General features: G+C 41.6%; 3 protein-coding genes across 3 annotated transcripts; 1 reads left to right on the forward strand and 2 right to left on the reverse strand.

The window, feature by feature from the left end:
* The first annotated feature begins 829 nt into the window (after positions 1 to 829).
* LOC124214910 (uncharacterized) lies at positions 830 to 9,999 on the forward strand. The gene is made up of 9 exons (XM_046617661.2): positions 830 to 5,224; positions 5,424 to 5,677; positions 6,381 to 6,558; positions 6,647 to 6,786; positions 6,884 to 7,050; positions 7,151 to 7,262; positions 7,638 to 7,820; positions 8,391 to 8,633; positions 9,007 to 9,999. The coding sequence occupies exons 1-9, from the start codon at positions 1,996 to 1,998 to the stop codon at positions 9,085 to 9,087; spliced, it is 4,587 nt and encodes a 1,528-aa protein (XP_046473617.1). The 5' UTR covers positions 830 to 1,995; the 3' UTR covers positions 9,088 to 9,999.
* Positions 9,652 to 16,784, reverse strand: LOC124214916 (mitochondrial ribosomal protein L10). The gene is made up of 3 exons (XM_046617673.2): positions 16,600 to 16,784; positions 10,087 to 10,614; positions 9,652 to 9,998 (listed from the first exon to the last, which is right to left on the reverse strand). The coding sequence occupies exons 1-3, from the start codon at positions 16,619 to 16,621 to the stop codon at positions 9,769 to 9,771; spliced, it is 780 nt and encodes a 259-aa protein (XP_046473629.1). The 5' UTR covers positions 16,622 to 16,784; the 3' UTR covers positions 9,652 to 9,768.
* Positions 10,908 to 16,562, reverse strand: LOC124214911 (partitioning defective 3 homolog). The gene has a single exon (XM_046617662.2). The coding sequence runs from the start codon at positions 15,981 to 15,983 to the stop codon at positions 13,029 to 13,031; it is 2,955 nt and encodes a 984-aa protein (XP_046473618.1). The 5' UTR covers positions 15,984 to 16,562; the 3' UTR covers positions 10,908 to 13,028.
* Positions 16,785 to 17,439: the final 655 nt, after the last annotated feature.

Raw genomic sequence — 17,439 nt, forward strand, 5'->3', positions numbered from 1 at the left:
GTTATCGTTTCTGTTCCAAGTAATTATCTCATCCACCCTACATTAGATTGTAAACACAATCCGAAATGCGGATCATCAAATTCGATATTTAGAAATTTCATCTAAAATCGTATAGAAGAACATATTAAAGTGATCAAGTAGTGTATTGTTTGACAAGTGTGGAAAGTGGGTGATTTCCGACGAGTGTGAAGTTTGCAACACGAGCCAAGGCGAGTGCTGTAAACGTACACGAGTCAGATGTATCCCCATCCGCAGGTGTGACACACGTTATATTTTTCCAACACCTAATGTGAAGGAAATTTTGATGTGAAAAGCAGTCGAATATATATAATATGATAATTTAAAATAATTAGATCAAGGGTAACAAAGAATAATCCAAAGGCATAGACCCGGCTTCATGAAACCCGCCATTCTAATTACGCAAACTTCAGGTTGAACTCAGTCCGTGTGTAAAATGAAGTAATCGTGGGGTGCGCGTGCGCCAAGAAAGCGCAGCTAGCGTCGTTTTACCGCACCGTTCAGAAGTGGGGAAACTTTTATACGCACGTTCCACAAACTTCAAAGATCCAACTTTTGAATCATGCTTCGGAAACCGTTCGTATTTATTTTTTTTCCCGAACGTGTTCTAATTCAAAAAAAATTTTTTTGACTTTGACACCCAACAGACACGTGCGGATTTAAAGAAACTGGATCGAGTTGTCGACATTCGGCGTCGCGGTACCGCGGGACAAAACGTCGAGCGTCGACGACCAGCGTCACCGAGCGTCACTGACGATGCGTCCGTGAACCAATCGGCGCACGTGACCATCAGCAGTAGCCGCAAGCTTCGGCGGCAAAGCGGAGTGAACAGATCCGTATGGACGATCAGGGGTATAAGAGTAGAATCGGTCGTTAGAAACAGTCTGCACCCATACCTGGGTCGGTCCGAAATGTAGTAGTGCGAATACCGTGAATTTAGTTTATAGTCGAGTTTTTTTTTTCTTTTTTCTTCTTCCCACATGTAACCTATCATCCATGATCTTTCCGCCTCCTCTATCGTTCGAATAATAATAATTATTATTAAAAAGAAGAAAAAGGAGAGAACGAACACATAGATGAAGAATGAATAAAAATTGTAGAAATAAAAAACTACTGCAGTATACCCGTTGAATATATTGTATTATATGTATCGATCGCAATTTGTCTCAATTGAAATTTAATTCTTTCGCTGATAATCGTCCGCGCAGCGCGTACAGCGATATTAACAGCTATATTTGACACGAACGCACGTATATTATACTGTAATATACTTGACACATCTATACAGTAGGTATAGTAGGTATGTAGCTGAAGGCACGGTTGTGAAAATAACTCGGAACCATTTATAGGAGGAGCATAAGTTATTTATAGTATAAAACTAGTGTGTATCTTTGCTGGTAGTGAGAAAGAGAGCTGTTCACCGGCTTATAATGCCGGCTCGCTGTAACCGAAAATCTTGACTTTATTACAATATATGTATTGCATGTACTGATACGTACATGTGCATCCACACCTACGTCATACGCGCGTTACACAGGCATGTGCGCGATTGGAATAAAAAAAGGAAATATTGGTAGTTAAAATTGAAGGAAAAAAAAAAATTACGTAAAATGAAGAAATTTAATCATCGTTTATAATAATAATAATAATAATAATGACATCAATACTTAGCGACGATTAATTATACGATTAACACTCTACCAATATTTACAATTTTTTCACAACGATTAATTAACTATAATTCTGTACGAAAACACCTCTCTGAAAATGTTTAAGACATCTGAAATCTGGCTCCGTGTTTTAATTTTATAGTGCGCGGTTAAAACAATAGTACATGGTAGGAGCAATAAAGTAAAGTAAAAAAAGTATAAATAATATAATCGAAACGATTAAACAAGGTTTGAATTTTGTTGGGAAATCATAAGTGATCGTTCGAGGAGGGAGGGATGCGGTGGTCATCGGGTGAACAGAGTGAAAATGATCGGTGCAGGTCTGAGGAGCTGGAGCATGAGGGAAACAACAAAGGTGCAGTCTTCGCGTCTAGAGGTCGAGGATGGAGTGAACGAGGATACAGAATCGGGTGCAGTTTCTGCGGTTCTTAGCGAGGACGGCGGTATAACGGTAGAGGAATTTCCCCGAGTCGAAACAGAAATAGTCAGCAGAGGAGGAGAGTCAAGTGGCGACGTCGAAGTAGAAGCAAGAGGACGACGAGAAGGAGGACGTTCGCAACTGCAGGCCGGAGAAGTTATAACGACGCTGGATTTGAGCGTCGTCGGTGATCGTCGGCCGACGGATTCCTCGTCGGATCGTCGTCGTGGGGCGGCCAGAAGGTTTTCGCTGTTTCATTGGTTCCGGGGTAAGGGAGTCGGCGAAATATCCGAGTCGAATCGTCACTCGTCGTCGTCGTCGTCGTCGTTGTTGGTACCGAGCGGAGGAAACAAAGCGGCAAACGAACGGGCAACGAACCAGCTTCACGTGACGGGTAAAAACGTCGAGACAGCGAGTCCGAACCAAGGTTCCACCGTTGACGTAGCGGCCGCAAATACCGTCGGCCGAAATTCAACGACGACGTTACCGCAGTGCAACAGTCTTTACTCGAGTTCCGGTAGCGTCGATACAAACTGCAGCACTGCGACGGTCCACAGTTTCACATTCCTGCATCCCGGTGATCTCCCGTCAGGTCTGATCGACGGGGTAAAGTCTCCGTCAATCCAAAGACGACGGTTCAACCGTTTTCGGGACTTTCGCAAGCACTCATCGGCCGAGGATTTCGGCGGGTCGGATCGAATATGCGCCGGAAGTCCTTCCGACGGTGAAACGGCGGTTGATTGCCACGGAGAAAAGGAGGAACGGAAACTCCTCGACGAGGATCGGGAAAACGGATCGGCCCACAGCAGCACTCCGTATCATTACCGCAGCCTACCGACTTCCGGTAAGACCGCCGACCTCGCGGCGAGAAAAACGAACAAGGTTCACGTGCGGGGAAAACGAAGAGCGCCTGATCCACCGAGTTACGGTTCAGTTGCGGGAGAGACGCGTAATTCCAACGCGGTTAATCAAAAATCTGGGAACACCGGAAGACGGAACAAACGTCGCGCGCCGAATCCGCCGTCGGAGGCGACGAAGACATGCGACCAGTCGAAGAGGAGTGACATTCAGGGCGTCGGAGAACGGCCGCAGGTGATAAGCAACGACACCCTGAAGCTGGAAGGAGGCTTACTCCTGCCGACGAGGTTCGATCTCAGCGAGAAAAAATCCATCGACATGAACCACCAAGCCTCGTTGGACAAGAAGACGTCTCCTTTGGCAACGACGCCTCTGCAACAGGTGCAGGCACCGAGGCCATGGTACAAGAGGAGTAACACAACGCTGAGCGATCGTGACTGCGGATCGTTCAGAAGAGAGGTTCTGAAGATACCAACGTTGTCGAAGAACCGCGGTGGGCTCGAGAAGACGGGTCGTTTCAGCCTCCACCAGGAGGCTCAGAGTTCGAACAGTGATTCCGGGGACGTTGGTACCTTCGACAAGTCATTTTCGAGGCTAAACCACTTCTTCGGAAGGACGACGGAACGCAGAGAGCAAATTGAGTCGTCAAGGGGGCAGAAGAGGGGGGACGAAAAGCGAAGGTCGAACTTATCCATACTCACCAACATCAGCGAGTTGGACAGAGAAGCGGCCGCCATTGTCCAGGAGGAACAAGCCAGGAATCAGGCTGTTGTGGCCAGGTCTTCAGGCTTGTTTACGGACGGTTCCTTAGCCGACTTTGATAGACCACCGAGCGGCGATATAATCTCGGATATGGTATCCTCCTCCATCGAGCCCCAGAGAAAAGGCACTCGTGCTCTGATATCGAAGTTCAACGCAATCAGCAACATTACCAAGGTCACGGTGAACGCTACATTCTTTACGAAGTCCTCGAACCAGTCGGGGAAAATCGATGTCGTCAGAGGGGAACCGGTACAGAGTAGCAACGTCAACTCCAGGAACAGTGATAGAATAGTGACTAAACGACTCCTTTACGACGGTGCCGAGCAGGTGAACGAAACGGGGGTTGATATATCGTCGATCAACTTTTTCCGCCGACTCGAAGCCGCCGATGCCGCCCAGACCAGGGACGATATTCACCTAGGTTCTCGACGCTCGGCACCCGGCTGGGAGGAAAAGATAAAACGATATTTTCCCGAGAGAACTAGCGCCGATTTTCAGGGGCATAAGGTTCAGACGAGGAAATCTACCGCCCTTGGCAACAATCAGAGGCAATCGGTTAGAAACGATCAGGTTAAACGGAGCGAGGAAAAAATCGTTACCGAAAAATATCTTCCTCCGAACAACGTCGCCGAGCAGCACTTGTCGCGTGCCGATCTCAAGGAGATGCTGATCGAGATGAAACACTCGTTGCCAAAGAGACCGAAGCCGAAATCTGGGGTAAAATCGGTACCAGTTTCGATCGGTAATGACAAGGTTAACGTCGGTAAGGCTCAGCAGCGATCGACGGCCATTGAGACGTCGGTAAAACAGGGCGAAGGACAAGGTGTTCGTGGGATGAGACCATTGGTGCAGGATCAGCAATCGCGGGCGATTTCGTCGAGCTCGAATTACGTGAGGTCATCGACTGCGGTGGGAAAACGCGATCAACAAGCTTCGAGTGGGCCCGGAATAATTCTGGAGAAGACGAAGGTCTCTTCCGGTGTTCAGACAAGTGCGAATTTGCGAAATGTTGGAAATTACACCACGCGGGAATTGAGTCCGATGATTAATCGTGTCAGGAGTTCACAGAAATTTGAATCGCGAAAGAACGAGGACGCGAATCGAGTATCATCGAATTTACGCAAGAGTCCAGGACGTGGTACCGGCCTCACTCGAACCACTTTCCAGCTTATAAGGCCCAGGGATTTTGCCTCCATCGAGGCACTCAAGACCGAAAAAACGGAGGCAGTAAAAGAATCGGGACAAAACACTTACATGAACGTGATCGAAGACTCGCTTTACGCTAACACGGTCATTAGTCCGTCGAACAGTAACTCTAACGAGGCTGCTGGCGATGGAAAAACCGGAAGCGTCGGTGCAGCCAAGGAGAAAATAAATATCGTTAAAGATAATAAACACGAGAACGTTCGGCACTACACTGCTAGCGTTGTTGCGCAGGTCAAGATACCCGAAGAATCGACGCAACCGGAAGTAACCTCGACGACGGTCAAGAACGAAGGTAATAACTACCGCTGTGGACGTAAATTTATAGGACTTGTTGAGTCGGTATTGATGAATTAAGAACGGTGCGAGTTCGTAGCAATTTTTTTTTTTTTTTTTTCTTTACTTTTGCGCACCAGGTATTTTTCCCCCCCGAAGAATTGTGCATAGACGGTTAATTTTTGAATTTATTTGCGTGGTAATACTTCGTTTTACAGAGGATGGGGAAATACCGATCTCAGAGACGAATATGAATACCCTGGCGATAAATCGACTGTTGAGAAAATTGGAAGGTGCGATTGCTTCTGGTCAGCATCAGCAAGCGGCTGGACTAGCGAAAGAACTTGCTCAGCTTAAAATTCATTGCTCGGTAGTTCGACAACGGTCTGAAAAGACCAAGGAATCGGACGTAATAAACGTCGATATGTATATAGAAGACAAATTGGCTCATCAGGGACCGATTCCACTTCAGGTACTTCGGTGACATGAAATACGAATATGAGTGTTGTTTTTTATTAAGAGGGTGTTCTCACATCTCTATGATTTTTTTAATAATTTCAAATGTTTTAAACATAACAGAGAAAGTTACAAAGTAGTAGGGAAAATTTTTTTCTTCGCTTTTGATGGTAAATATTTAAATGTGACTTACACTATATCTCACATTCATGTATCAGGAAAACAAAAAACGCCAAAGAGATTATCAAAATGTACTCTTGTCGATATCATCTGAAGTAGAATTATTCAAATTCGATAATGGAAAGAAAAAATAAAGAAAGACGAAATGGCGAAATTTTGAAATTTTCGACCTCTTTTTTTCAACCTAAATTGTTGAAACAATGGATTAAATATTGATAAATAATTTTGATGGTGCTTCAGACGATACCGACAAGTTTACGTTCTGATAATCTCTTTGTTTCTTTTTTTTTTTTTTTTGTTGAAAGTTGACATATTGTGTCAGCCATATTTAAATAGGTGTGTGTGAGATTTCCCATCAAAAAGGAAGAAAAACAAATTGTCCGCATTACTTTATAACTTCCTCTTTCATGTGTAAAAAAACTCTAAATTATTATTGCTGTGAAAAAAAATTTTTTCTTCAATGATTAGTCACTGAAATGTGAAACCACCTCCCTTAACTTAAGAGACTCTTCAACGTGAAGTTTTGAATTTCTTCACAGCTTTCACTAAGCACGACCGTTTCTGAACTGAAGAAAAAGGTGTTCGGGGAATTTGAAATACCAGTGAATGTTCAGCGTTGGATTATCGGCAAGAATTTAGCCGACAACGACGAATTCACTCTGGAAGCATTGAAGGCTGTGGACAAGTCTTCTATTTTTCTATACCTCGTTGCACCGGGTACAAAATTTGAACGATTATTAATTGCTAATTAATTTTTCAAGTATCAGCAGTGTGTCAAACAGATTTTTTTTTCTTTCATTCGCAGATTTGCAAAATGACGAATGCACACGAGGCGACAAAATAGTTGCAAAGGAAGAGATAACGGCGCCTATTGAAGCGCCTGTTGAAGAACAGCCGCGTGAAATAGAGCCGATCATAGAGGAGGAAGTTGAAATTACACCTCAGGTAAGAATTTGATAACGTAAATGACTACATGGTACACTTCCAGTATTTAAATTATCAACGAGTCGATAATTCGTGGAAGTTATAATTTTAACCAAAGGAACCAACTGTCGAGGAATTGAAATTGAAGAGATACGAGCATTTAATGTCCCTCGAGAATACCGACGTTATACCAAATTCAGTACCGATCGAGTGTCCGATTTGTTTCGCGCCATACGGACCCTGCGAAGGAGTTATTTTGAGGGATTGCCTCCACATGTTTTGCAGGTATTTTTCGTTACAACTATTCGTCAAGAAAGGGTAATAAAAACAAATTCAGTTCAACAGAGACATCACCAAAAACATAAACCTCACTTTTACCTTACAGAACATGCATTGCGAATACCATAATGTACTGCGAAGAGGCCGAGGTAAAATGTCCCTTCAGGGACTCGGAATACACTTGCGAATCGACTCTTCAGGAGCGCGAGATAAAAGCGGTAATATTGCGAAAGCATGGAAAAATGGGAACTAAAGCGACGAGAAAAAAAAAAAAAATAAAAATTGCAATCGTGAGATCGAAAAAAAAAGCGAGACCGTACCGAAACTTTTTTTTACGAGGTTCAAGTCAGTAACGTTACTTTAACGACGCATGATCAAAAATCGTTATTCGGCCCCTTAGGATTGTTTGAAATTCGGTTGGTGAATAATAAATAACAAAGAACACATGTCCATATTTTGAAAAGTCAATTCTTTGAAAATCGTTTTAAAATTGTACAATAACGATTTTTTTCAATGTTGTTTAGTTACGTTAGCGTTGTTAACTTGTGCCTTCTCTTTTTGGCCAATATTTTCAACTTATACTTTGATTACAGCTGGTAACTTCCGAAGTTTACGAACAACATTTGGCCAAGTCAGTGTCGCAGGCTGAAAACAACGCGGGAAATAATGCTTTTCATTGTAAAACGCCCGACTGTCCCGGCTGGTGTATTTACGACGATAACGTTAATGTTTTCCAGTGCCCGGTTTGCGGCGTAAACAATTGCCTGACGTGTCAGGTGAGTTTTGGAAGAATTCTAACTAATAAAGATTTCAATTGACTTTGAACATCCCTTTCATGCATGGCGGTAAGTATACTTGCCACCTCCTTGCCCTCACGATTTCTTTGTTTTTTTCTACACGTTCAATTATCATGAAAATGGATACGCAGGGATTTTCGAAATTCGAAGGTCCAAACCAACGTGGCGTAAAAAATTTGAAAATCTTGGAATCGCGCCGAAGCAATAAGAGGTATACGATGCTTCGCCGAAATCTAACGATTTTTAAAGCTTTTACTGCCACAATGGGTTGGACTTTCGAATTCCGGAAATCTGATGGTAAAATCGTGATCAGCGACCTTGAAAACCGTGGTGCATCAATTTTTAGCTAATTCTAAGGCATTTTTCGAAATTCCATCCGCCATATTGGATCCGCCATTTTGAATTTTCGAATTTCGAGTTCAGATCCGTTATCAGCGATCCCGAAAGCCCACGCGTGAAAAATTTCAAGTGAACCGCACGCAAGGAAAAACGTATGCATGAAAGGGTTAACAGAACCGTTCTAAACCGTAAATTATTCTCCAAACCAAGGCTATACACACGAACAAGAATTGTCGTGAGTATCAGGACGAGATAAGGCTTCTCAAAGAAACCGATCAGGAAACTAAACGAACAGCGGCTGTTCTCGAGGAAATGGTTGAGAGCGGCGAAGCCCTGGCTTGTCCGACATGCGCGGTTGTACTTATGAAGAAATGGGGATGCGATTGGCTTCGTTGCTCCATGTGCAAGACTGAGATATGTTGGGTAACTCGAGGACCGCGTTGGGGTCCCGGGGTAAGAATTCTTGAAAATTAACCTCAACATAGTCGTTAGAAGTAGTTAAAAAAAAATTCCCCGTCTTTTCCCTGATCGAGTCATTATTTTTTCCTGACTAAAACTCGAATTAATATTGCCAATTCGAGAGTATTCAATAACAGAAACTCCGAACGAAACGTTATTAAAAAACACGTTTATGATCAACTCAATGGTCACGGGTCCAAGAATTTGAGAAAAAAATTTACCATCGGAATTTTGCTTCTTCATGCGAAAAGCTGCGTTCTTTTTTCATTCACAGTGCTGCAAAATTTCCTATTTTTTTCCCTGACCAATGGTCACCATGCTCCTGTCCATACTCATGAATGACCAAAAGTGACCTTCGATTTTACAGGGAAAAGGAGACACTTCCGGAGGCTGTAAGTGCGGGGAAAACGGAGTAAAGTGTCATCCGCGTTGCAATTATTGCCATTGATAATTGTTCTCAGTTATTCACAATCATTTGAGGAATATCGAACAATTATTTATATTAAAGGTGATAAATATACAGTGGCTTAATTGTCGATACCGTATTAGTTGGCTTTGATTTCTGCAATATAATTATATTTTATACACTTTCTACCGATATTATAGACAGAACTGTTATTATTATTATTATTATTATTATTATTATATACACGTTTGACGACTCTCGGCGAGGTGAGATGTTTAATTAAAGATTTGTGATAAAGAGATAAATGTGACGTGTTGTACGCTTGGTAAAGTCTTACGTCCGCTGTTACAAAATCAGTTTTGTCGAGCTCCGTGTAAACGTTTTGTTTGAAAGTATACGTATACTGATATCTACGGAATTTGTAGGTATGCGTGTATGAAGCTATTTGGATGAAATTGATATTGAAGAATAAAAAAACAAAAAAACAAGCTACAACGCGATATGCCGTTACTATATTGAAACACGATAAGAAGTGTAAATATTTTCTTCGTCGTTAATAAAATAAAAGAGTTATGTGATACGCTTTTTTTGAGTAACCAACGCGTGTTTATCCTAGTACGTAGATTTTATTAAAAAAAAAAAAAAAAAAACAAAAAAAAAACAAATAATACTTCAATTTCCGACAAGGGAATTACGGTTACATTTTGTACTTCTATCGACTAATTATTCAACATTCTCCTCGGGCGACTCGGACGTCGTTTCCTCAGGCGTTGATATTTGCTTCAAACGAGAAACCAGAGTCGACTGATGATGCGTGATTTGACGATTAAGGTTCGCTCCTCCGGCGTTTTGTAACACCTGAACAAGTCGTGATCTGACCGCCGTGATGTCGCCCATTGCGGCGTAATTCACCAACTCATTTCTGCTCATAAGCTTCCCGTTCATTATCCCAGCTGTGAATAATCAAAGATATTTATATGAAAAGCGACGTCATCGAAGCTCGCAGTTTTCTAAGTACACAGTTGTAGTATGCATACATACCCATCAAAACGAGTTCCGGTCTCTTCTGCAAGAGTTTCAGCAACGATTGAATGTCTGTCCCTGGACTGAATATTGTCAAATTGTGGGATTGGAAGAGTCGATTAACTGCTAGAAACGGAGTGTCCTTAAGAGCGAGCGCTATCGTTGGTTTTCCATATACTTTAAAATGCATGTTATGCTTTTTCAGAGCGACGGCAAAATTGAATTTTTCCTCTCCAGGAAAGGGGTTCATGTGACAAAAGGCAACCATGTTAGAATTTTCAAACCAGTTCCGGGCCTCCCGAGCGATGATTCTTTGCATCGGATGAGGTTCCTTTGCCTTATTCACTTCATCCGGTGAAGGTTTATTTTTAACGTTCGCACATAATTCCGACAACGGTTTACCCCACCTTGCATTAAAGTATATCGGTTCGACAAATTTTTCTACCGTCGCTCTCTTGTAGTGCGGCTCCCTCGGTTTTTGAATATTTATTTTACCACGAAATCTTTTCGGCTGTACGATCACTTGCCTCGTGGGTAACAGCCACGCTGAAAAACAACGTCAATTGTTAATTAGATGATCGTAGCGAAAAGTTTTAAAGGTAAACCAATATCAATTTTGTGATATTATTTCGGAACTGAATTAAATAAGCATATACAGATGCGATTTTTCTTTTTTCTTTTTCTCAACATATATGATATATGTATATAAGATTTTTCATAAAAGAATCGCTAATCCTTTTTATATATGTACAGTTCGTTAATTATACGAAAGTTTCTTATCTGGATAAAAAGTGGGAAAGGTGAAGAAGTAAGTATTACAAAATCATTTATTGAAATGGTAAATTTGTTTTATTAACGATATTCTCAGAAATAATTTCATAAATTCAATCATCAATATTTCAAGAACATTATTATAGCTAATTCAGTCGCACAGAAGTTGATATTTGTAACGCAATAATATCATTCGCATGTGAAAATTTAGCTGCTGCGATATGCAATATTAAATTATATATTGTTAAAAACTAATGGAATGATTTGTTGAAAAAGTCTTGCTTCGTTCGGAATGAAAACAAAAAAAAAATAAATAAATAATTAAAAAAATGATTTATACCGTGTGATATGATATTCGATAAAATTTTGAGCATCTTGTCGGACAATGGCAAAAGTCAAGGGACAAAAAGAAAAAAAAAGAAAAATAATTAATAATAACCGAAAGAAAACTATCTTAACACGCTAATAAAATACCTATTTTGTAATTTATTAAAATAATCTAAGTTAAATCTCATCATTGTATCAAGAGTTAAATTTCAATCATCACTCGCTTTTGATTGTGAAACCTATACAATACTGTGTACACACATCTATAAGGTATCCGTTTAAGTACAACGTCATCGTATAATTGCTACAACATTCGTTATTATGCAGTAAAAATAATTCTTTATTAATATAAGAATGTATTTATTAATAATAAATTATGTATAGATGCCTGTATGAATTTTTTATATTCATCGTTTCATAAAGAATCGCCGCTCATTTATAGTACATTATGAAAATCTTAAGTTCTTTACCACAACGACTGCCTCGTAAATAATACATAGAGGAAAAAAAATAAAAAAATTCATTCCAATACAGAAACTAAGAGGCGTCCTATATGGAAAAAAAAACCTAGAAGATAAATATTAACTTTAACAACTAATCCGACTCAAGCAACTTAATTGATAATAATAACAAATCGCACAGCGTTAAAAGTCAAGAATTTGCGGTATCATCCATTCCATTCAATTCAATTCAATTCAATTCAATTCAAATCAATTATTCAAGGCACGCGTGTATTATTCTCATTCGCTTAATTACATCTATAGTATTGTCTTTGTTAAATAAGTACTATATGTATATGTATAATACAAGTTTTCTATTAATACGTAATACGAGCTTGTGTGTCAATACATTTAAAGATAATTAATTTTATCAAAATGATTTTCATTTTCTGTTAATGTACAGATATTTTCGGACAGTATCACTGAAACGAAAAAAGAAAGATTAAATACTTTATTCTATTCAACATCGATTATTGCTGAATATTTTCAATACTTGAATACTGTTTGAAAAGAGTAAATGTATGATATACATATATATATATATATAATATACATTATCAATTTACTGATTAAAAATAATGTATATAATTAAATTCTATATCGCACCTTAAAGTTTTTTGTTTTTTTTTTTCCGTCAAGTTTCTTTTTCATTCTTTCTATGTACAGTTATTTAATTCATTTACAAACTGAGTCTTCTTCATTTTCATTCACTTTCAAGTCTGTCTAAAAGCTTACGTATTAAAAATCCAAATTGAAAATTTAAAATATTGAATCTCGGTAGAAAAGAAAACATGGTATTTTCATCGTCGTAGTGGAGGTAGCTTTTCGCAAACACATCGCAATAAGGTATCGTTTAAAACACACAATATTATAGTATATAATTTGTATAAACATAATAATTATAAAATTATTATTGTGTCGTAGACAGAATAAAAAACGTTGTCTTTTATTCTCTCTATAATCGTCAAACCAGTATTACTTGAATAATTCAGTTTTGGTGGTTCACGTCCTTATCTAATCATAAATACAATATACAACATACGCGTTTCGTGTGTGACAAATTTATGAATCCGTGTAATTGATGCTGCCAGCAAAAATATCTTTGCAAAATATAATTCCTACTTCGTTATATATCGTAAAAAAAAAAAAAAAAAGGGGGAAAGTGTTTTTGTTACGAAATAGTATAATGTTCAGTGTATAGAATACGTCGATTCAACATGAATATAAAATTATATACACATAGATATATTATGAAACAGAAAGTTATTTCGTCAACAATCTTAAGGCACAATTATCGTAACGAGGAGAGAAGTTTTTGTATAGAAATAAGAGGAATATATATATATATATAAAATACCTTAACTACGCTATATAATTTATAGTTCCACTGCAATAATTATTAGCCTCTTGGCGTGACTCTATATTGTCACCGAAATTGAGCGACTTTCTATTTTTCCCAAGTCGGAGCATCGATCTGATGCCGCCTTTTTTCCTCGACCTTTTATATCGATCATCGAGAGCGGAATTTAGCGAAGCTTGTTTCACGTCGCCTCGGCTGTTTGGAAAACCATCGTTTTCGCTCCTGTAATTGTTGGCATCCGAAATCTCGGCCTGTACGTCGTCGACGAGCCAGTGTTTTCTCGGTGAAATCATTTTGGTTCGTCCAGGTATCGTGTAGAGGTAATCAGGGTTGGAATCCGGTGTCGGATCGGGGTTGTTGACCTTGCCGCGACGAGTTTTTTGCTCATCGACGAAAGTACTCTCTCTGGAAATTGTCTTGACGCCAATATTTTCGAAATTTTCAACGCTCTGCGCCTTCTTCGGCGTCGCACTCGGAACTTCGACGTTTTCCCGCTGATTGTGAGTCGATGAAGGTTCGGCGCTTTTCACCTCTCTTCCCTCTCTTAGCTTCTTGTTTCTCTTGTAGGTGTCGGTGTTCTTTGCGTCTAAAGCGGCGTGCCTTTTCTCGGACATGCTTTGTCGCCCTAGGGCATCGCGGGAAAACTTGTTTCCCGACGAGCCGATCTCCTCTAGCGACAGCTGACTGTCGTAGCTCGGATCCTCGGAAAACTGTCCATCCTTATCGTTGGGGTTGTGTTTTCTACCGGTCTGGTTTTTACCGACCGTGATAGATTCCTCAGCGAGAACAGATTCCATCGAATCTTCCTTGTGCATCGGGGCCAATTTCTGGCCCTTGTTACCGTGTTCCATCCAAGTTTTATTCGTCGCTAAACAATAGCTCTCGTTTCTCAGACTATTCTTGTTATACTGCTCCGTCAGTCTGTCTATAACCGGGTTCCAAGGTGACGACGATGTCGCCGAGTTTATCTGCCCGTTGTCGACCGTGTCCGACTGGCAATTCAAGTCGTTCTTCTCCCTGACTCTGTTTTCGCTCTGGTTGGTAGTCGCCGTTTCGCTGCCACCGTAAACTCTGTTGATAAGTTCGGTCTTGGACCTGGAATTTGATACAGAATCGATATAGATTTTTTCGCACCCTCCGTCGTAGGACGAAACTCGTCGAGCTATCGTCAGCGTGATAACGCCGGTTACAGAGCTGTTTGTGTTGAGCATCGCGCGCCTGAGTGTCTCCATAGCATCGGAATTCGACAAACCGAGTAGCGAGACTCCGTTTACATTGAGGAGTTGATCGTTGGTCCTGAGACGTCCGTCTCTCGAAGCGGCTCCGCCGTGCAGAACGCTCTTTATAAAAATCCCAAGATCTACGCTCGAGTTATCATCGGTGCTGCTGGTCTTTCCCTTTACGCTGACCCCGAGTCCTGCTTTTTCCGAATCATGAACAGGAATGTCGAGCGTAAGTATCATCCGATTTTTTCGAGGTGATAAAATGACGTCGTCGGATGTTTTTGGGTTCTTCAAGCCGCCTTCGCCGTAGCTGTGCGTCTCGATTTTTTCACCGGTTTCTTCGACGTCTCGTTTCTTGCTCGGCGATCTGCTCTGACCTTTCCAATAATCCGTGCTTTCGGCAGAATGAGAGGAAACCGTAAGCTCTCTCGGAACGTACGAAGGTATTACAGGCACGTCCGACGTTACCGACGGAACTTCTTCCTGACGAGACACGACCATCTTGACTTTACCTCCGGGAGAAATACTTCGCAGTAACGAAACTACCTCCGCCTGATTCTTTCCGGTCATTTCCATGTTGTTCACTTCCAGAAGACGGTCCCCAGGTCTGAGACGACCATCCTCGACTGCCGCGCCTTTCGGAAGGATATTCTTAATGTAAATCGGACAATGACCACCGGCAGGATTGTCTCTGGTTGTTACGCTGAAACCGAGTCCATTCGTTCCCTTGGTCAGTTCGATTTCTATCATTCTTCCAATTTTCCTCGTGTTAGCCGTCTGCAGTAGATTATAATTGCTGCATTGTATTTTCCTCTGGCTATCGTCGGCTTCGTTTTTCGAGTTACTGCTATGGTTGCTCAAGTTCTTTGCGTCCTTGTCGCTTTTCGACTTCCTATTCTTTATAACCGATATCTTTAGACACGGCTCGTTCATGGCGGTCACGAATATCTCTTGAACCTTTGAGAATGGTACGTGCAAAAGATTGTTTCCATTTATTTTAACGATTTTATCGTGGAGCCCGATTTGACCGTCCCTGGCTATCCGACCGTTGCTTTCTATCCTCTCGACTCTGAGACCCTGATCATTGCCCAATAAATCGTAGCAAGGAACGACGTGCAGCCCCAAAGGTCCGGCCTCATTCTTAATCACCACTTCTTCGGCGTCGTTAGCGGCTTGACCGTTGAGGCAAAAGTTTTCATTTTTCGATACAGCAAAGTCAAAATACGACTTTGAGTCCTGACCGAGGGGTTCTTTGCGTCTGGATTCACGGGGCAGAGATTGAGCCGAGTAAGGTGTCAGGAGGGAGGGTTCTTTGGTTGATAGGGAATGCATCGACAATCTCTTGGCGCTCTCCCGTTTTATATGGCTCGAGGAATTCGCCGCTCTTGGATTTACAACGTAGTGTTGTTCCTTGTGATCCCCGTGAAAGAAGTCCGGACTATTCGTCCCGACGGAGCTCGCGCCGTCTCCGCCAACGTGTATAGTTTCACCGGAGACAAAATGTGCCACAATTTGCTCCCGGTCGTCGGCCACGTCGCAAAGCCTGTCGTCAGGGTCGAGGAGACCTCCGCCGGTCAGCGACGACAGGCTGTTAATCGTCAACCAGGCATCGTTTCGACCCGTAGCTTTTTTATATCTCAAGGTGGCCTCGCGCATCAGGTCTTTGACAAGTAGCGTTCCATCTCCGCACGGAACTACCACCCTTATATTGTCAAAACAAACGGTTACCTTCATCCTCGAATAAAGTACATACTCGTGTTACTCCATGTAGTATAGTATTATCGGTACTTGTTTTGTTTCTGGTGAAAACAGTTGAACGACGACGACGAGTGATCACTCGTCGGAAATTGATCGATGTAAAATTTACTAGTCACAGGCGTTGGTGTTGAAATTTTTTCGATGATTAACAATAGTCGATAGTTTCGGTGTGTAGTGATTCACTGGGATATCAGCAGCAGCAGCAGCAGCAGCATTAACATCATCGTCATGAGCAGCAACACCCACGGTATTAATCCGAGAACTTTCGACCGCGATCACAGCTCGATAATAGTTTATTTGTTATTTACAGGATATGAAAAGTCGCGCGATATCACCCGGTGAAAACTGTGCCGCGTTTTAACGCGACGAGGGACTGGTCGAGGCTCGGTAATTGTCAAATACCCGATTGAACAGACGCATTCGCCATTACGTTGTTTCGACGGGTTCACGCTCTGGCCACTCTGACTCGGGGATCAGCGGAAATGGTCCGCGGCGCTGCACGTGCGAACGCCGAAACTGACCGACCGACGATAGTCGACGGCAAATATTTAGCGAACGATAACACTCGGATAATGTGGTAAATGATGATTACCTTTGTTCAGAATAGAAGTCATCGTTAGCCGAATATCCTAGCGAACGTCTCAGTTGTGATTTTGAGTTCTAACGCCGAGCAACAGGGCTGTCGTTCAGTTAATATCGCATGCTGCTTCCGTTTACTCGCGGTCCGCAGAGGTACGAATCCAATTCCGTCGTTCCCGATGTTCAGAAAGCATCGCCGCCATCGCAGAGTAAGGGAGTTAGGTGTGCTCGATAAGGGACCAATTTTCGTACAAGGTCGCGCATTTCGTCAGTGGACGTCACGGCCAATCACAGTCACCCTACAGCGCAGGCACATTCACGCGTACACAATGTAACATAACTTCAATCACAACGTCAATAAACGTGCATAAACAAACTCGGTTGGTCGGGTATAGTTTCACAAAAGGTGCGTTTCGAAATTAGCTTTCGGTACTGTCAACAATCTTTTATTTCTTTTGCACTCCCGAGTTCGTGGATAGCTCTGCCTCTATCTCAGGGAGTTATTAGCGCTGCCAGCTAGTTTCGAAACACACTCGAAATTAATCGAATGTTTAACTGTTCGGTTAAATTCGATACTACCGATTCCCCAAAGCTCTGAAGGTCCTGCGGAGTGGTTCAAAGTTTGCGGGAAACAAACAATCTCCAATAATAGTAAGTATATCGATGGCGTCAATAGAAATACATATATTAAAAAAACAAATACGTTTTTTAACATATACATTTTTGGTTATAGTGCGAGTATGCTTGGAACATTACAGCATTCAGAAACTTACAGGAACAAACTTTGAAGTATTCTCGAACTTCTCCGACGAAAGTAAAAGACAATGCCGTTCGAATGAAAATATTTTGAGCA

This window comes from Neodiprion pinetum, chromosome 3, assembly GCF_021155775.2.
Source record: "Neodiprion pinetum isolate iyNeoPine1 chromosome 3, iyNeoPine1.2, whole genome shotgun sequence".
In the NCBI taxonomy this organism is placed as follows: domain Eukaryota; kingdom Metazoa; phylum Arthropoda; class Insecta; order Hymenoptera; family Diprionidae; genus Neodiprion; species Neodiprion pinetum.

Coding starts and splice junctions, on each gene's coding strand:
- LOC124214911 (XM_046617662.2), bottom strand. CDS start 15,983: ATGAAGGTAACCGTTTGTTTTGACAATATAAGGGTGGTAGTTCCGTGC.
- LOC124214910 (XM_046617661.2), top strand. CDS start 1,996: ATGATCGGTGCAGGTCTGAGGAGCTGGAGCATGAGGGAAACAACAAAG. Junction 5,678..6,380: donor AGGGACCGATTCCACTTCAG/GTACTTCGGTGA, acceptor ATTTCTTCACAG/CTTTCACTAAGCACGACCGT. Junction 7,051..7,150: donor TGCCTCCACATGTTTTGCAG/GTATTTTTCGTT, acceptor TTTACCTTACAG/AACATGCATTGCGAATACCA.
- LOC124214916 (XM_046617673.2), bottom strand. CDS start 16,621: ATGACTTCTATTCTGAACAAAG. Junction 10,615..16,599: donor GACTTCTATTCTGAACAAAG/GTAATCATCATT, acceptor GTTGTTTTTCAG/CGTGGCTGTTACCCACGAGG. Junction 9,999..10,086: donor ACCGGAACTCGTTTTGATGG/GTATGTATGCAT, acceptor GATTATTCACAG/CTGGGATAATGAACGGGAAG.